Source organism: Hyperolius riggenbachi, chromosome 4 (genome assembly GCF_040937935.1).
Source record: "Hyperolius riggenbachi isolate aHypRig1 chromosome 4, aHypRig1.pri, whole genome shotgun sequence".
Lineage (NCBI taxonomy): Eukaryota > Metazoa > Chordata > Amphibia > Anura > Hyperoliidae > Hyperolius > Hyperolius riggenbachi.
The window spans coordinates 397211692-397224882 of record NC_090649.1 but is presented as its reverse complement, the minus strand read 5'-3'; the positions used below and the strand labels follow the sequence as shown (position 1 = coordinate 397224882).

The window sequence follows — 13191 nt, the reverse complement described above, 5'->3', positions numbered from 1 at the left end:
ATATAAATAAGCTAGTTACACACTGCCAGGAAGAAGTCATGCCTCAGCCAAACGATAGAATGCTGAATTTCTTATTTTCATTTTTTGCTGTAATTATATAGTTAAACAGGGTATAAGGGATGATGATTCAGAATTGTAACAGCCTTCCAAAGGATTCAGATCAGAATTTGAATTTGAGCCAATGCAGACCACAGCAGGGGGGCTAACTTATCCCTGTCACTGCCCTCAACGTCGCGTTCCATCTCTCCAATACTTCCTTCTTCAAAGCTAGAAGGAGAAAGTATTAGAGATGTAGAGCGCTGCACACAGAAAGTGAATTAACAACCCCAACTCCTTCTGCAGTCGCATCAGTTCAAATTAGAGTTCTGATCCAAATGCTTCAGATCTCTATTCCGATTCCATATGAACATCTCTGCAGGGTATGTAGTCTTGTCACAAAGGGTCTCACAATTTAACTTCCACTACAGTTATAAGTCTGTTATAGTACACACACCAGAGTTCTTGCCAGGAATCTAGCATGTGTACAGCCACCCCCATGCGATGTAGAGAGATCTGGAGTGCACTGAACCTGAGCCCCCAGTGCTGTGAGGTGAGACTGTAACCCACTACATCACCATGCCGCATGTCTGGTGCTCTGTGGGTAAAGTAGAGTTTATACAATCATATCTGGAAAGAAATGGTCAAGGTAAAGAGAAATTGAGATAGGAGTATTATTATCCAATTTGTGAACTGCTATATGCCCTCCATCACCAAGTTCTACCACTGCCTGGATGTCAGTTCCCCCGCTATGTACAATGAGGGCAGATTCGTTTGCAGGACAGGAATAGGAAAAAAAGAAACCTTTTCAGGGCTGGTAAAACTAATATCAGGGTTAGGTACTTACTATTGTATAATGTTATTATATGTAAACAGTTAAGGAGCTGCCTCTTGTATTCATGAATCCTCTTCACTTGTAAATCAAATAATGAGGAAGGGTTAATTTTTACTTTGTATTCATTCTCCAAGTAAGCAGCAAATTTCAGTTTGTTCTCCTAAAAAAACAAAAAAGCAGATGTTAACTGCAACTGTAATACTACTGCAGGCTTTGCACAGCTTTCATACAGCCTACGGTACCACGCTGGTTAGACACTGAAACACATCTACATTCATTTACCTCCTTTTTCTTAATAGATTAGACAATAGATTTTATAAAAACACCAATCCCATCTAACATTTACGATTAATTAAGTCTCCCTGCATCCCTCCGTGCATTGCTGGTGGTGTGATTAATGTTTGTTCAGATTCGGCTGGAATCTGATCTAATATCAGCGCATACTCACTAACCTCATGTAAATCATATTGACATTTACAAAGCAAGCATTGCACAAGTCATGTTATGTACTAAAAATGGACGTTTCCCAAATAAGGCATGTTATGCAAATAGCGCAATGTGCATCATACAAGCAAGGTGCACGTTATACATAAAACATGCACAGTGCAATGTGGAAGACCAAGGAAACTTATGCTCCAGTATGCTGGAGATATAATCATTTCCTGATCTAAGGCAAATTAGTCTGAACAAAGATTGTACAGTCAGATTGCATGGTGCATGACCAATCTTGCCAACAGCTATATACTATACAAAATGATCTTTTAGATTAAATCTGTACAGCATGGATACAAGTTTTTGGATGCGGAATGGCATTCTTGCGTGCATTTTTCACGTTACTGTTTTTGCACATTTTGTGTGCGATCTTGCGTAAGTTAATAGACAAAAAAAGGGAAAAAAAACCCAGCGATTACGCATGAAAAAAATGGACATTAATTCCCATACGCATGCAAATTTGCATGCTTGTAATGGAAACAGACCCAAAAGCATTAAATTACAAAAAGTAAATATTCATATTTGGTGACTGATAACTAGGTCCTGCTGTTCTCAATGGAGTCATCTTAAAAAAAAAAAAAAAAAAAAAAAAAAAGTCATCTACAACATTAAGGGATCTTTTTTTACTGCAAGCACAATGCACTTGCATTGGAGATTTTGCAATGCATTTTTTTCTTAGTACATTATTCTGCAATTTTGTTCAGGCAGTGGAAATCACAGGCAAAATGCAACATGCACAGCTTTTCAGATCACGTAAAAATTGCAGTGCAACTACAAGTGTTAGTTTAAAATAGAACCTGCAATTTATGTTTTAAACACTGTGTTTGCGTTTTGCGAATTGCAAAATGCAGCACAACGCAAGCAGTGTAAAAAAGCCCTGAAGCCACAGACAGGCTTTCAATGCCCAAGTCAAAGAAGGGGATATACTGGCCAGCAATTAATCAGCTCTTGAAGGTGGTGTGTTGGATGTTTTGAAAGCTGGAAAAAAAAAGATAAATATAAGGATCTGAGGGGGCTCTAACACGGGCCAAATAATGTTATACTACTTGGTCAGACCGCTATAAAATGACAGGTCTTGTTGGGTGCTCTCAGTATGTAGTGGTTAAAATTGGGAACGGCAACCAATAATGGACCCACTAAGGCGGGGCTCACACTTTACACATAAAATGTAGGTTTGTATTTTTCGCATGAGAGCGTTTGCTCTCTGACAAAAAATACCTTGTAATACAAAAATCGCAAAGCTATCTGCAAGGGAAAAAGCAGATAGCTGCTAGTTTTTATTTGGTGAATTGAAACTTACATTAGATGTGAGCAAGCTAATTGATTTACATGGGCCGTAACTTCAAATGCATCTTTCCATTGTAAAAAATGCCAGAAAATAGGGCAAGTGTAATCAGAATCAGAATCAGAATTTATTTCGCCAAGCATGAGGGGACATGCCCGGAATTGTTTTTGGCACAATACAATACAATACAGTACAGTGGCTCCGGAAGAGTGCATAGAAAGAGAAGGAAGGAAAGAGAGAGAGAGTGCATGGAAGGCAAAATCAGATTAACACAACATTGTAAAAAGACATCACAGTCCCAGTGTGTCCCTCCAATGTCCATAGTCAGTTAGTCTTGTGGGCTGGTTGGCTGTGCAGCCGTAGCGCTGCCGGCCTCGCCGCTCGTTGACGCTCGCTTTGATGGTAGAACGTGAAGGGAGTTTAGAAGATTGACTGCCGAGGGGAAGAACGAGTTCCTATGTCTCGTGGTTTTAGTGGAGATGGCTCGTAGTCTCCGTCCCAAGGGCAGAATGCTGAAGTAGCGGTGGCCAGGGTGTGAGGAGTCATTTGCAATCTTCAGTGCCCTGGTTTTTAGTCTTTTGCTGTGTAGTAGGGCAAGTGAGGGGAGGGGGCACCCAATGATCCTCTCTGCTGACCTGATGACCCTCTGTAGTTTGTCCCTATCATTGACAGTGGCGCCAGCATACCACACCAAGATGGAAGAGCAGAGGATCGACTCAATGGTGGCGGAGTAAAAGTTGGTTAGAATTTCTTGAGTCATGCCGAACTTTCTCAGCTGGCTGAGGAAGAAGAGTCTCTGCTGAGCTTTACGTTGGGTGGCAGTGATGTTGGGCTTCCAGCTGAGGCCACTGGAGATGGTAGTACCTAGAAGCCGGGCGCAGGGCACTCTGGTTACCTCCTTGCCGTCAATGTAAATTGGGGGTGGGGTGGGAGCTGCCTTCCTGAAGTCGATTATTAACTCCACGGTCTTTGCGGTGTTCAGCACCAGCCTTTTTTCCTTGCTCCAATTGCAGATTCTCTCCACCTGCTGACGGTACTCCTGGACATCATCCTTGGTGACAAGGCCAATGATGGTGGTATCATCAGCAAACTTGATAACCTTGACAGAGTCTGCCTCGGACCTGCAGTTGTTCGTGTAGAGGGAGAACAGCAGTGGTGACAGTTCGCAGCCTTGAGGAGCTCCTGTGTTCGTGGTCGCAGCTTGAGAGTGGATATCGCCCAGTCTGACGACTTGGGACCTGTTGGTAAGAAAGTCCGTGATCCAGAGTCGTAGATTCGGATGGACTCCAAGTGCAGCTAGGACCCGTTGGAGAATACGTGGACAGATGGTGTTAAAGGCCGAGCTGAAGTCCAGAAGTAGTATTCTAGCGTAAGTGTCTGGATTATCAAGGTGGTCATTGATGAGCTCTAGGCAGATATTGATCGCGTCATCAGTGGACCTGTTTGTTCTGTATGCAAACTGAAAGGGGTCTAGGAGTGGCGACGTGGAGAGCTTGAGGTGGGCCAGGACTGCGCGCTCCATGGTTTTCATGACAACGGATGTCAGGGCCACGGGCCTAAAGTTGTTCAGTTCGGTGACCCCCTGTTTCTTAGGCACAGGTATGATGGTAGACTTCTTGAAGCACGCCGGGACCTTGCCTTCCCCTAAGGACTTGGTGAAGATAGCAAAGAGGATAGGAGCAAGCTGCCTACAGCAGGTTTTCAGGCAAGCTGGAGATACTCCGTCGGGGCCGGGGGCTTTCCTGGCGTTTAGGGTTGATAGGAGGCGCAGGACATCGGCTTCACTCATCACCGTGGGAGAGGGCAGTCTCAGGGCGGTGTCAGCAGGGGATGGAGGTGGGATAGCTGGTACCTGGTTCTCCTCCGGTTCTTCCTGTTTCTCGAACCTGCAGTAGAATCTGCTGAGTTCTTCTGCTAGTATCGGGCTGGGTGTTGCATGCTGGGTTTGGGGCTTGTAGTTTGTGGCGGCCTTTAGCCCCTTCCATACTGCGCGAGAGTCATTTGAGCGCAGGTTGACTGGTGTAGATGGGGAGTGAAGACTAGCTGCTATACCACAAAGTGCTCAGATCTTAATGCTGGCCTTGAGAGAAAGGTGACCAGTCAACGGTGCCCATGCTGACCCCTGTCCACTGCGGTTAAGGGAACGAAGTGCCACTTCTTTCCCTGCAGTTTCTCCTGTTTTTTAATAACTATAGGAGCGGTCATGTTACCTCCTCCCCTTCTAGCTGTATTTATTTATCCATGAAAAAGTGTGAAGATAGCATCTGTGACTTCTATAAACTATTTGAAACCCAGTGTACTACACCCCCTCCCCCCATTCTGATAAAATCTTTTGTTGGCAATAAAATAATTACATCAGTCCTTATCTGCCTGAAGTTTCTGCGATCAGGCAGACCTCAAAAGTAGGGTAATAAAATCCTCTGCTAAACTTTTAAATGTAAAAAGAAGAGGTAAAACTGAAGATTTTTTTAAAAGAAAACCTGTAACGAAAAAAGTTCCCCTGGGGGTACTCACCTCGGGTGGAGGAAGCCTCCGGATCCTATTGAGGCTTTCCCCGTTCCTCCTGTGTCCACGGCTGTCTTGCTGTGCTCCTCTGAACATGGATGTAAATATTTACCTTCCTGGCTCCAGTGCAGGCGCAGTATCTGCTCTCCGCTCGGAGATAGGCAGAAATAGCTGATCGCTGTCGGTCCGCTCTACTGCGCAGGCACAAGTTTCCTGCGCCTGCGTATTAGAGCGGACTCGACAGAGATCGGCTATTTCCATGCTGAGAGCTGCAACAGTGCCACCCGCTGGAGCCAGGGAAGGTAAATATATCAAGCCTTGTCAGGCTTGTCGAGCCAGGATTGCAGGACGCTTCAGGGGAGCTAGCGCTGCATTGCCTGCAGCTACAGGGATAGGGGAAGCCTCATTGGGACCCTGAGGCTTCCCCCTCCCGAGGTAAGTACCTCCCCATGGGATTTTTTCTTAGTAGAGTCTTTTTAAATAATGAGCCACATTGTTAGCATGTATTTTTAAATGTGCTATTGAGATGTCCTAAGTCGTAAAAATGGTGCATGGTTCACTTTAAGCACCTGCAATCATGTGACTATAAGAACCTACTCAATGAAAAAGGGGGCCTGATCTGATGGCTCATGTTTTCTATTAGATCATTCAGATGGCTGGGTGCACGTGTGTCATTTATCTGTGGATATGCTGGAAAGACAAGTCCATTCCATTGAAGTTCCATCTTACAACTTACAGGAGCTGAACCTAATGTCTTGGTGCCAGATAATACAGGATAACGTCAGAGGTCTTGTGGAGTCCATATCAAAATGGGTTTTGGTGGTACAAAGGTTGGCGTGCACATTTTTAGGTAGGTGGTTTTAATGTATTGCTGATCAGTATATTTACTACACTGCAACAAAATAATGCCTTTATCGAACAGACGAATCCTGCCAGCCAAACAGTAGGTGCATTTCTAAACAATCAACCAGTTTGGGTGAAAGTAGCTGACTGCACAAGGCTTCAGGTACAGTTATTGCACGTAAAGGGAAACAGGCACAACTTGAAGCTGTGAGCATCCCAACATAGGGGTTGATTCACTATCACTGTAGCTCCCCTTACTGCACGCTTAGTGTGCCTTATCAGAGTTAACATGCCTTATCAGAGTAGCATAGCGAGCGCTACAAACTTATACCTGCTAATTGGCAATGATGAGAGCTCCAACTCTGATAAGGCACATTAACTCTGATAAGGCATGCTAAGAGCTATAGTGATAGTGAATCAACCCCATAGTCTGCTCTCTACAACAGTGCTTTCTACTAACAAAACAAATTGCCTTTGTGTATGTACCTAAACAGCCCGCACCCACATGCATGCATTATTTGCTTTGCCATAGAGACCTTTATTTCTAGCGCACAACCACACGCACACTTTACCTGTTTGACTTTAGCTACGTCATGCACAAAGCTCTCATCATCCACAAAATCCAACAGTTTCTTCAGCTGGCTTAAGTCAGTGACAAAATCGTCTCCAATCCTCTGCAAATAGAAACACAGTTACAAAATCAGGATTATTGAAGGGTGATGTTCTAGACAAATATTACTTCCATCTTTCTTAGGCCTCTTTTTCAAAAGCAGCTGACTGGTGGTGAATTCACCGCCTGTCAGCTGCTCCCGTCCACCGCCTGGGCACATGCTAGCACTCGTCACGGGCGGTGGATAGGCGCCCCACCCATGGAGTTGCATCTGAGTACAGCACTTGCCGTGCTCAGACAAGACGAGTGCACTTGAACTGTGCGAGTTCAGAACTGCACATACCCAGTAAAATGAAGCACTCTAGAATCGACAAAAAGAAAGAAGATGTGCATTAATGCTTACTTTTGCTTACTTTCGCTGGGCATTTGTAGTTGATGTGCTTGTTCATTGCTCGGTAATCTTCCGGGATAAACAGAAAGTTTTGGGAACCAAAGACGGGAAGGACCCTTAAATTGAGCATCAGAAGAGTGTCAAGAACAGCTACAGAACATGTCTGGCCTTGAGGCTAGCATCATGTCTGTAGCCTTTAGCCTCAGCCCTGCACTGTTGACCAAGGAATGGAGTCCTTATCCCTGCTGGATGACAGTCCTCTTAGATGTGTACAAGGCTTACAGCAAGTTGATAGGATATGTGGAGAATCATAGATGGACACAAAAATTAAACATTTGTTGATGGTTCCAGAGTTCCTCAACCTTCTCCTATACATCATAGACTATATTCCCTCTTACACCCACTGTGAGCATAGATTTAATTAAGGCGCCAGTAACTTGGGCACAGGGTGAAGCTGGAAAACAGCTCACCCTGCTCCTGCAAAAGTCAAGGCAGCATTAATTACTATTCCCCCTCTAGGTCACCTTGGACTCTGGGGTAACACGCAATTCAGCTTCCTGCTATTGCTGGCAACTGAACTATGCTGTTTTATCATAATTTGGGCTCGATCTTTTGACGACACCCAAATTACTGACTGAGCACCGCTAGGGCCATAATTCACATTACAGCCTATGGCAGCACCAGCTGCCCCCAAATTTCCAGCACTGTTTTTCCCAGATTCGCACTGTGAAAGGTAGGGTGACACTGTGGCAATTACCTCTGCAATAACATCAGCTAGGCCAGGATTACACATCATTAGCCATCTCCTGGGAGTGATGCCATTTGTCTTGTTCTGGAATTTACTGGGTTCCAACTCATAGAAGTCTTTAAATCTGCCAGAAAAAAAAATTGCATATAAATATAGAAAAACGAAAAAAAGACATAATTGTTGGTACTCTAAGAAAAGAGCTTACCTGGATTAAATTAAAACTGAAGCCAAAAAAAGTCACATACCTATGAAGAGGGAAGACTCTGGATCCTATACAGCAGAGCTCCCCAACCCTGTCCTCACGGCCCACCAACAGTACATGTTTTGCAGGAAACCACAAACATAAACAGGTGAGGTACTTAGTGTCTCAGCAGAGCTGATTACCTAGCTCTGTGGATTTCCACAAAACATGCACTGTTGGTAGGCCTTGAGGACAGGGTTGGGGAACACTGCTATAGAGCCTTCCCAGTCATCTCACCGTGTCCTTGTTACAGCCCAGTCAGTGCTTCCTCAGAAGCACTTGTGACCAGAGTGCTTCCGAAGATGGGCAGCTGGATACTGCACATGTGCGATCGCATACTCACAGTATGGAGCCGACCGTCTTTGGAAGTACTTGGTGAAGCAAGTGCTTCTGAAGCCTTCCGAGGGCTCCCGGAGGTGGCAAATTCAAAAAGGGGACAGCGATGTAACCAGGACATAGAGAGAGAACAGGGAAGGCTCCATAGGATCCAGAGCCTTTTTTCTCCTAAACATTTGCTTTCATTTTCATTTTTTACACTAAACAGACCAGAAAAAGCAAAGTATTTTGAAGAGTTCAGAAAGATAAAGACAAAGGCAATCTCCAAGCAGCTTGATGTTCCCATGACAGGTAAAAAAAATATTAAAAAGTTTAGCCAACCTCCTCCAACTCCATGGCCCTACAGATTGTACACTTGCATGCCACCAGCAGCACTCTGGAGCCAGAGGGAGCTGCCGCAACAGAAATATCCCTTTCCTTTATACCTAAGCTTTAATTTACCAATATGTTTTGGGGGTCGCGAGAAGAGGCCAGAACACTCAGGAATGTACACGCAGGGATAACTTCTCTCCTAACTCCATTCAGTGTCTTGCCTTTTAACCTGAGAAGCCAATATAGTAATGTGTAAATGCTAATCCATTAACCATGTTGCCCCTATACCGGTCCAAATACTAACCTGAAATATGGATCATAGGTGTGGAAGCCTGGCTGACTTCTGTGAGAAAGTAAAGTATCACAGACTCTAAAACACAAGTGTCTGACCGCTTTATAAAAGGACCCTGTTAGAGAGGCATTCTTCTCGGGCACCACGACACCCCATCTGTACTTTAAAAACAATGAGATACATCCCTGTATAATGGTAAAGTGAGCAAATGCATTTTTTTGTACAGAAATGCACATGGCAACATATATTGCATTTTTTTTTTTAAAATGTGTATGTTTTAATGTGATGGAAGTATGTGATTCCTAGGGGGCATTCTACCGGGACTTTGCACTGGCATTCATTGGAAGCTGAGGCTTTCACTACCACTATATATTCCATAACTGTCATAGGTTACCACACAAAACAGCTGTCTCCGCTATTCAATGTGCAACTAAATCCTACATAGTTACATAGTTATTTGGATTAAAAAAAAGACATACGTCCATCGAGTTCAACCAGGGAACAAAGTAAAACACCAGCCTGCTCCCTCACATATCCCTGTTGATCCAGAGGAAGGCATGGTCCAATTAGGCAGAAAATGGAAAAAATTCCTTCCGGCTCCAGATGGCTATCAGATAAAAATCAACATCACTGGGCATTACCTAATAACTATAGCCATGGATGTCTTTCAACGCAAGGAAAGCATCTAAGCCCCTTTAAATGCATGTATAGAATTTGCCATAACTACTTCCTGTGGCAATGCATTCCACATCTTAATCACGCTTAGGCCCCGTTCACACTTGCGTTTTGGCAAGTAAACGGACCGGATCCTGATCGGATCCTGACCTGATCCTGATCAGAACCGTACGGTTCCGATCCGGATCCGGTCCGTTTGTATCAGGCATGCATCAGGCTGCCATCCGGATCCGTGGGCAAAAAATAGTTAAATATAAATAAAAAAATGTTCGGGTCAGCAGAAGGTGCACCTGGTGCACGTGTACAATCAGGTTCCTCCGCTGTAGGCATCACCTCCACCTCCGATATTCTGCCAAACAGCTCCAGCACGTCTGTCACTGCTGCTCCACTCCAGACATGCTTGGCCCATGTGTCCCCATCCGAAATGGCCGCTTGGATACGCATAGGAAGTGGGGTAGAACGTCAGGTTTTTGTAGGCAGTGTGTTCTGTGCCTTCCGTTTCCCATTGGTTTCTGTGTTCCTGATGGTGCTGTCAGGCTCAGGTCAGGCTCCGGTCAGGATGCGTGGGCCGGAGATCCGGACACAAAAAATAGCGCATGTTGGAAAACAGTCCGGAGTCCGGATCCGGTCCGGCTCCGTACTGTACGGAACGTACGTATGTGAACGTCCACATAGCCTTTGCTTTGCTATGCGGAACGTACATTCCGTTTGTACAGTATGCGGTCCGGATCAGATCCGGAAAATCCGGATAGCGAAAGCTAATGTGAACCGGGCCTAACTGTAAAGAACCCTTTCCTAAATAAATGGCTAAAACGGTTTTCCTCCATGCGCAGATCATGTCCTCTAGTCCTTTGAGAAGGCCTAGGGACAAAAAGCTCATCCGCCAAACTTTTATATTGCCCTCTGATGTATTTATACATGTTAATTAGATCCCCTCTAAGGCGTCTTTTCTCTAGACTAAATAAACCCAGTTTATCTTACCTTTCATGGTAAGCGAGACCTTCCATCCCACGTATCAATTTTGTTGCTCGTCTCTGCACCTGCTCTAAAACTGCAATATCTTTCCAGTAATGTGGTGCCGAAAACTGAATTCCATATTCCAGATTTGGCCTTACTAGAGAGTTAAACAGGCAATATTATGATAGCATCTCGAGTTTTTATTTCCCTTTTAATGTATCCCAAAATTTTATTAGCTTTAGCTGCAGTAGCTTGGCATTGAATATGATTATTTAACTTGTCATGAAAACATTATCAAAAAACATGCACTACAGGAGCTGCATGTGACTATATTCACATGACCGCTATTTCACCTGCCGAATCCTTAGGCCTGGTTCACATTAGCGGTCGCCGTCCGGAATCGCCGTGCCGGAGCCGGACCGCATGCAGAACGGACGGAACGGACGCACGGCATAGCAATGAAAGCCTATGCGTCCGTTCACATGCGTCCGTTTCGTCCGGACCGGATCCGGACTCCGGCATAAGACCCAACATGCGCTATTTTTTGGTCCGGCTCCTCCGGCAGCCGTATCCGGAGCGGAGCCGGACTGCACCATCCGGCCAATACAAACCAATGAGAACCGGAGAGCGCACAACACACTGGCTAAAAATCCGGATGTTCTACCCCACTTCCTATGCGTATTGTAGCGGCGATTTTGGATGGGGACACATGGGCAAGCATTTTGGAGTGGAGCAGCAGTGACTTTAAACGTGCTGGAGATGTTGGCAGTATGTCGGAGGTGGAGGGGAGTGCTAAATAGCGGAGGGCCTGATTCCACAGGTCCACCTTCTGCTGACCTCCCAGACCCCAACATTTTTATTCGGTTTCTACTATCTTTTGCCAAACGGATCCGGATCGCATCCTGATTAACACCTGATGCAACCTGACCGGATCGGATCCGGTCCGGATCCGGTCAGGTCATCCGGTTCGTTTGGCAGGGAACCGCAAGTGTGAACCGGCCCTTACTATGATCTGATGTGATGTGATTCAGGTGAGGGTTGAAAACATTTTGAGTCTGCTGCATAAGTCTTTCCTATGCTCCAACCTGGAATCTAAATGGTGAATATTATAATACTCACACTGAGTGCTTCACTATTTCTGAGTGGATTCTTGCCACTCCATTGACGGCGTGAGAGCCAATCACGCACAGGTTAGCCATGTTGATTCTCTTACAGTCGCCTTCTTCAATGATTGACATCCTTCTCATTCTGTCCATATCCCCAGGATACAGTTTTATCACTTCCTGAAAAAAAAAACAGAGTATAATGCTAAATGGCAGAAGGCTTAACCTATTCACCAAACGTCCAAGCAAGGGAACAAAAAGTCATTAAAGAAGAACTACAGTAAAAATGACCCTCTGTTCCAACATTATAGCCACACTAAAGGGGAGTACAAGCACAATGGTTGTCGCCCAAAGCTATCGGGACTTGATCCCTTGGGTAACAGTTTGGGAGCTAAGCACAGAAGTCTCACTCTGCTATAGCAGAGAGAAGCATCTGTTTCTATGGGATGGAGGTAGAGACGACAGTATGGTACATAACAGAGCGGCAGCTTCTAGTGGGAGACTGTCACTGTGGGTCACTGTCGATTAAAGAACAAACTTTTTTTTTTAGTTAAATTATCTACTAAAAGCCTTCAAGGGAACCAAGCACCTTTTAAAATGAGGTTTGCAAAGGAGTGTGCAGTTGGGGTGTGGGGTGACATAGGTTGGGTGAGCATCACTACTTACCTATGGGGTGATGCGCCTCTAGCCCCCGCAATCTGTATGGGATTCTCCGTCTTCTTCAGGGAGAGACCACACCTGCCGCATTGTCAACTTCCCAGCGAAGTCGCACGCCGCAATGCATGACAGTAGATGTAGTCTGTAGATGGGAGTACAGAAATGTTCTCGCATTCATGGAATACATCTCCCAGCATGCACTGCGAGAGGAGCAGCACCCCAGTAAAAGTTCACTTGAAGTGGACCTGAACTCAGGACAGAATGAAAACAAAGAGAAATGCACACTGTATGTATTTAGAGAGTTTAACCTAATTCCCCCCATTTTTGTCTAATCACAAGTTGTAATTTGATCTGTCCTGTCACCTGACTGCCATGGCAGACAAGCTCATTTGAAAGCACAGGATATTAACAATATGTCTGCTTCCATGAAAGCAGAAAGTAGAAACAGTGCAGATTAATTACAAGATATGTATCAGCTATAACAAAGAAATGCTTTTCTTTAAAGGGTATTATGCTGTTGCACATCTTTTAGAACAGAGAGGACGTTCTGAGTTCAGGTCCGCTTTAATAAAAATTTTGCTTTTGACGCTCAGTTGCCTTTCACAGTGTGCCTAACTGAGCCACAGGAGCAATCCAGGCTGCCGCAATGAGCTCTACAGGCTCCTGACAGATTGTTGTGTTATTTTTGACAGCAGGAGATAAGGCAACAGAAAGTTTCTGTGTGCTGATTGAAGGCTGTACATTCAAGAAAATGCATAGTGCTTCGGGGTCCGATTGGACCCCACATAGAAGTTTGCTGGTTTTGTTAAAAATATTTGATGTTCTTAACAGCTGCCAATCTAAGAATGTTGTTACCTCACCAAGGAGAAGATT

General features: G+C 44.8%; 2 protein-coding genes and 1 long non-coding RNA gene across 4 annotated transcripts in view; 2 read left to right on the top strand and 1 right to left on the bottom strand.

The window, feature by feature from the left end:
- ABHD12 (abhydrolase domain containing 12, lysophospholipase) overlaps positions 1 to 13191 on the top strand; it is a 1393598-nt gene that overhangs the window by 256553 nt on the left and 1123854 nt on the right. The window lies entirely within an intron of this gene.
- The window catches only part of PYGB (glycogen phosphorylase B), a 231913-nt gene that overhangs the window by 16192 nt on the left and 202530 nt on the right, over positions 1 to 13191 (bottom strand). The window contains exons 11-14 of the mRNA XM_068232241.1: positions 11678 to 11841; positions 7755 to 7869; positions 6569 to 6670; positions 884 to 1031 (exon numbers count right to left, since the gene is read on the bottom strand). Coding sequence (XP_068088342.1) covers positions 884 to 1031; positions 6569 to 6670; positions 7755 to 7869; positions 11678 to 11841 — 529 coding nt within the window. The remainder of the gene's footprint in view (positions 1 to 883; positions 1032 to 6568; positions 6671 to 7754; positions 7870 to 11677; positions 11842 to 13191) is intronic.
- Positions 5801 to 13191, top strand: part of LOC137504181 (uncharacterized) — a 139550-nt gene continuing 132159 nt past the window's right edge. Inside the window, exons 1-2 of the long non-coding RNA XR_011019442.1 lie at positions 5801 to 6003; positions 8531 to 8613. This is a non-coding gene — a long non-coding RNA (uncharacterized lncRNA). The remainder of the gene's footprint in view (positions 6004 to 8530; positions 8614 to 13191) is intronic.